This window comes from Lynx rufus, unplaced genomic scaffold (genome assembly GCF_022079265.1).
Source record: "Lynx rufus isolate CCGP_SWC_20201006 ecotype Redwood Valley unplaced genomic scaffold, mLynRuf1.p SCAF_4, whole genome shotgun sequence".
NCBI classification, from domain to species: Eukaryota; Metazoa; Chordata; class Mammalia; order Carnivora; family Felidae; genus Lynx; species Lynx rufus.
Genome location: NW_025814856.1, coordinates 101838264 through 101844263, shown reverse-complemented (window position 1 = coordinate 101844263; position 6000 = coordinate 101838264). Strand labels below are relative to the sequence as shown.

General features: G+C 35.8%; 1 protein-coding gene across 1 annotated transcript in view; it reads left to right on the top strand.

Moving 5' to 3' along the window:
- The first annotated feature begins 5235 nt into the window (after positions 1 to 5235).
- The window catches only part of COL28A1 (collagen type XXVIII alpha 1 chain), a 169037-nt gene continuing 168272 nt past the window's right edge, over positions 5236 to 6000 (top strand). Inside the window, exon 1 of the mRNA XM_047097235.1 lies at positions 5236 to 5359. Coding sequence (XP_046953191.1) covers positions 5236 to 5359 — 124 coding nt within the window. The remainder of the gene's footprint in view (positions 5360 to 6000) is intronic.

Below are 6000 nucleotides of genomic sequence, written 5' to 3'. Positions count from 1 at the left end.
AAGGAGGTAGCGCCCCTATAAGCAATAATAAAAGCATAATGAAAATTAAAAAAAAAAAGGTCTTTGCTACAGAACAACTGTCAGAAGGTCATGGACTCCAAGTTGCCTTTTCTAGTCATCATCATTCTCCATGTTCCCTTATTTGGACTGTGTATGTCCAATTGCAGACTAATTGAAGACCACCCATTAGGATTAAGACTGCATTCTTCACCCACGACATTTTGCTTCTCTGTATGTAAAACCAATTGCCTTATGTAACTAGCCTTTTCATGTAAATGGACAGAAGATTTTCTTCAGAGTCATCTACCCAATCAACCAATGTAGTGCTGATTGCCACACCTAGGAATGAAAGGTGGAAAACCCTGGGTGTGGGTTACCCTATTTGACTTTGGGGGATGAAAGGAAAACGATGAGCAGGCAGGACTCCAACCTGTCACCAACTTCAGTCAGAACAGTTCCGAAGCAGGAGGGCTTTAGTCCATTTCTCCCCTCCAGGAGTTGCCTGGTCGCTTCTTAGAGGTATTATTATTATTCCGCAAGTTGGTACTTTACCCCAGAAAAAAAGGAGTTGACCTGAAAAAAAGCCACTTCCTTGTCCCACGATTCTCATCTCACAAAAGTGATAAGTGTGGCAAACATCCACAGGTTATTTAAGGTATACACATGGTTGCTTCCTGGGAAATTCCATTTGTACTTCTGCACAGTTACCCACTGTTTTTCTATTACCAAAGCCTCACAAAATTTCCTCGGTTCCTCAAAAACTGCTTTGTGGTGCAGAAACCATGAAAACATGAACGTTTACCCAGACACGTAATTTAATAATGCGTTAGTTGTTGTAAGTGAGGCTCAGGGTTCAGATATATCTGAGTTAAGATCCTGTTCTGGCATTCTCTAGCATTAGTATGACAGTGAGAAAGTCTTACCACACTCTTCTCTGCCTCAACATCCTCATCTGCAAAATGAATTCTTACAACACTTACTGTACCGTAGGTGGTGATGCTTTGGGAGGGCTAAATGCCATTATGTGAATGAAGCATTTAGCGCAGTGCCTCACACCTGGTAAAATGTTCATGAAGTAGAAGCTATTATGTTACAATAAGTGTATCTGTAAATGTCAAAATGCTTTCCTAAGAAGGCTACTTTTAAATAATTATAACGTGAAGATTTGTGTTGCTATCTCTGATCATCTTGCTACTCTCTGTGAGGCAGTTCCTTGAGAAGCCTGTCTGTTACTTGTCTAGCAGTCGAGTGGCTTCGTGGCAGTATGTTTTGCACTGATAAACATCTTAATATGGGTTGTAACCAGAAGGTAGAAAACAGGGAAAAAGAGAACGGAGCCACTTCAGTGACTACCTTTCTGGAACAGAGAGCTCAGAATATGACCACTGTAAACCTAGCTCTTGTGTTATACTTTGGAAGGATCTTGATAAATAAATTCACTCCCTCATTTCATAAATGGGAAACTGAGGTCCCCAGATTAGAGACAAAACCAGAACTAAATTCAGATCACTCTTTCACTGTATATTATACCAACGGTAGTATGAAAAATTTCAAAAATCACAGACATAGAAAGGCTAGAATAAGGAACTTCTCTATACTCTTCATTCAGCTTCAATAATTTCAACCCATTGCCTCTCTTGAAAAACCAGTTTTGCATCTGAGTCTGTTGTAATTTACACTCCCTCATAGAGCAGTTAGGAACTAGTATCACGAAGAGCACACCCCAGGCAAAGAAATGTAGAAATAGAAGGAGGATATGGTATGAGACACAAAGGCAGACTGTCAATAAATGCCGAAAATGTAGAAAATCTGCTCAAGTTATTTTTATAACAGTTTGGAGAACATAGACTTGATCCAAGAGGACACTGTTCCTTTAAATTACTTACTGATCCCACCCAGATCTTGCACCCTGGCCAAATGCCTGACCACTCTTGCTTTAACTTAGGCTAATAAACACAAATAAAAGATTGCAAAAGTTCCAAAAGCAAAGATAATTTTTATTTCCACAGAACAGAACAATATCAAATAGCTAACTCCATCCCCAACAATGGTCCTTGCTGTTGGCATTTGCTTAATCAGTCTTTAATTCCAGTTTGACAAACTTTATAAGGTAAGACATAACTGTTTTATTTTAATCACTTGAAATCAGAGAAGACCACCTAGGCACTGTGGAAGACTGAAAGGTGTGCATACTTATTATGTGAAGAAAGCTGAAAATAATAGCTGATAGAAAAATTTTCTATCCTCTGCCACTACTTTAAATTAATTATTAGAAAAATATAAATAATTGTTAAAATGTAGACATTTAAAATTTATGTCAGAATTATTTGAAAATTGATTTTTAATTCACAGGCTACTACATAGCATTGCAATGATGTTAATATCTTTTGGGACCTCTTTTTCTTAATTTGGAACATATTTTTATAACTCAGTATTAATTACAGAATGTTTTATACCTTGGTTAGTTTGGCAATTTGAATAAAGTGCTCATTTGATAATTTTATCTTTATGTGAAATAAATGCTATGCAAACACTGTGAATACAATTGGTAAACTCTGCTGAAAGAATTTTAGTTTTAAAACATCATAACATATGAAGTCTCTTGGATTTATTGATGCTGATATTTAACCAAAATAAATTTTAGGCAAAAAAGGCAAATATATAGCATTTGGTTAAAGATAATCGTCGTCTCTGCATTTATAAAATGCCACTTATAGTAAACACAGAGGTTTTTATTTCTTTTATTTCTTTCATTTCTTTCTTTCTTTCTTTTTTTTCTTTCTTTCTTTCTTTCTTTCTTTCTTCTTTCTTAATTTCTTTTATTTAACTTTTATTTTATTTATTTATATCTTTTATTCTTTTATCTGAATTTATAAATTTCTTTTATTTAATGGCATTTTCCCCCTGAAACCTATTTTGCTTGTATATGATGTCTAAATGAGCAAAAGGTAAGAATTATTGAAAACTGAGGCAAAATAAAACATGGCAAAAATGATAAGAAATGAGTGTCTCTTACTATGCCAAACTAATAAAAAAAGAAAGAGATTTCAGAAAGGCTGTGGAACTAGAAACCAAATGTATAAGGGTATCCTCAGGCTAATACCAGTAAAGAGAGAGGAATAGCAAGACTGCTTTGGGAGAGCTGGATAAAAAATAACAGAGGAAATAGTAATAAAATATGAGATTGTGATTGTTGCTAGTGAAGACGTTGTGATGGTGACCATTGTATAGAAAAAGCTTCAGGTGTGAATTCATGGTTATATGACCAACCCCCCCCCCCAAAAACAAAAACAAAAACAAACAAACAAACAAACAAGTAAACACACACACACAACTGTATGAGTAAGTGCTTAGTTTTAGGGAAGACAAGTCTTTATTTAAAGACAGCATTTCCAAAGCCCAAAATGAGGCCAACAAATGAGAAGAAAGTGGTTTTCTGCTCAGGGTCCTGCATGGGAATCAACTTCTTTAGATTTTTTTGAAGAGTTGTATTGATCGTGTAGCTTGTAAAATCGTCTTATTTTCAATGAAATTAAATTCTCAGTCTCTTATTCCTATAACTTCTGAGACGCTTCTTATAATAATGGGCTCAACGAAAGGGAAAGGTCATATGTCACACCAGGGACGTGGTGTTATTCCCCTGGCCTGCCCCCCTGAAAATGCAATAGCAGCTGTGTTTTGCCACACAGCCTTATTTTTACGTTAGTCTTCAGTTAAACTTGTACTTCCTTCTGCATTCTTCTCTTTGGTTAACAAGGGATTACTTGAGGGAAGGATGTCCTTTATGTGTTTTATTTCCTCAGGAAACTTGTTGTTCTTCTTTTTTAAACATTCAGCTGTCTTCACATCTTAACATACCTGATCTGAAAACTGTTGACATCTGGCCAATTGCACTTGATGCGCTTGCCAAAGAGAAGCTTGGCCAGACTGATACAGAGTCAGCTTAATAAACTTCCTGCTAGGCGATATTACTTGAGGAGCAGATTATGGCATGGAGCCATCCATTGGTTCATCCTCAACCCAACAGCTTTGATTCCTTTTTGGGTTTCTCTATCTGGCATATATGAAAGAAGTCAGTGATCCATTCCATTCCTCACTACCTTTGCATATATTTCCACCCCCTATTTGAGCCTGGAAAAATCACTCATGATTTCCTGGTTCCCATTCTCTGAAGGCAAAGTGAAGGAAAATGTGATTTCCTTTTCCAGAACTTCTGAAGTCAGTATAGTTTAAGAAGGAGAGCATTTCCAAACCATGCAGAACATTGTTTCAAAAAAGCCTTTTTGTTCCTTCTCCAGTATACTGAGCTAGCCACATGTGAGTCTTCTCTTGCCAGGGAAGCCTGTGGGTTTAAAAGTCATCCAGCGGATAGCTGGGCATATTGAGGGATGAAGATGGCTGAAGATTTAATACAGGATTAGAGTTTGCATTGTTAATTGACCCAGAAAAATAGTTTCACAGGAATGTTCAGAGGAAGTGTGTTCTGATATCAAGTCTTATTTCTGCCCATCAGTTCTTCGCTGGAAGAACAATGTTGCTGAGCAAATCTGCTATTTTTGTTCTCATACTCATTTGATTCATTGGAAATGCAGCTGTAGTCCAGCTTGGAACTCTGTTGTAGATGAAGTTTCCAAGCAAGAGCATAAAAGAGAAATGATGTTCTATGGGAATACAAGGGCAATTTCATTTTTGACTAGCCTTTTGAAGTCACTAAAGTTGTGCATGTATTATTAAGACTGGAATGATGGTGGTTCTCTACAACCCTGTAAAAATATTGAGATCATCAGGAATTAGTTATAATGAAACAACCATGTAGCAATCTGATATCACCTTGAAGAATGTGGAAATGTCAAAACAGACCCTATGCTTGAACCATGGTCATCATACAGAGTGGGACTGAAGTGTTCTCAAATGGCTTTTCCCAGTCTCTGCTTCTCATAATAAAATGGGAAATTCAGATTACTTGGCTGTAATTCTTTGACTATATAGAAATATTCAGTAATAAGTGTTGGCTTGTGGTGCCATGATTTATTTCAATTAAAATCTTCTAAAATCTCAGTGTAGATATTTTTCTGGAAATATGAATGAAAACCCTTTTCTCTTGTCACATGCTGGTTTTCAATTCTGCTGGCTTGAAATTAAAAAATAGCAAACATTTTATTTTACCAAAGTATTTATAACTGATTTTTCTATTAAAGGTGCTACAAGACAGATGACCTTTCACCACCTGCCATGATGTGGAACAGACATTTTGTCTTCTATCTCCTGCTTTTGCCAGCTTTTATGAGTCAAACAATACATGGACAAAGAAAGAAAGGATCAAAGTCCAATTTACTTGCAAAGAAAAATAACTTCCAGGGTAAAAAAAAAAAAAAAAAAAAAGTTTTTTTTTTAATGATTAGTTTTAGCCTGAATATTTTTTTCTGAATAACACTTGATATAAATATCAAACCATACATATATAAAAACATATGTAATATTCTATTTTAATATAATTATGTTGTGATAATAATATACCTTGTATACATACAAAGATACTTATAAAAACTTTAGATGTTTTAGAGCCCTTGTACATTCATTATCTCATTTGAGCCTCACAGTAGCTTTATAAAATAGTAATGACAGAAAGTGCCACTCTCATAAAGAAATGGCAGCCCAGAGAGATTAAATGGCATATCTCAGGCCATAGACAAATGAACTAGTAAGATGCAGAGCTAGAATTCAAGCTCAAGTTCTCTGTTTTTAAGATTCCCCCTTTATTGCTAAAGTGATGTGTATAGTTGTTTTCTCCCTGGATTTCAAAAAAGCTAAAAAAAAAAAAAAATCCCCAAACCAACTATCCGAACAAGATGAAGCCTCATGAATGTGACATAGAACCTGAGATTTAGGCAGAGTGTTGTTTACGTCTAGACAGCTTTGCCCAATATTTGCTGGATTTCTAAGCAGCTTTTACTTTGAGGAGATGCTCGATATACATGGCATTTTATTTGTTTGCTTTTC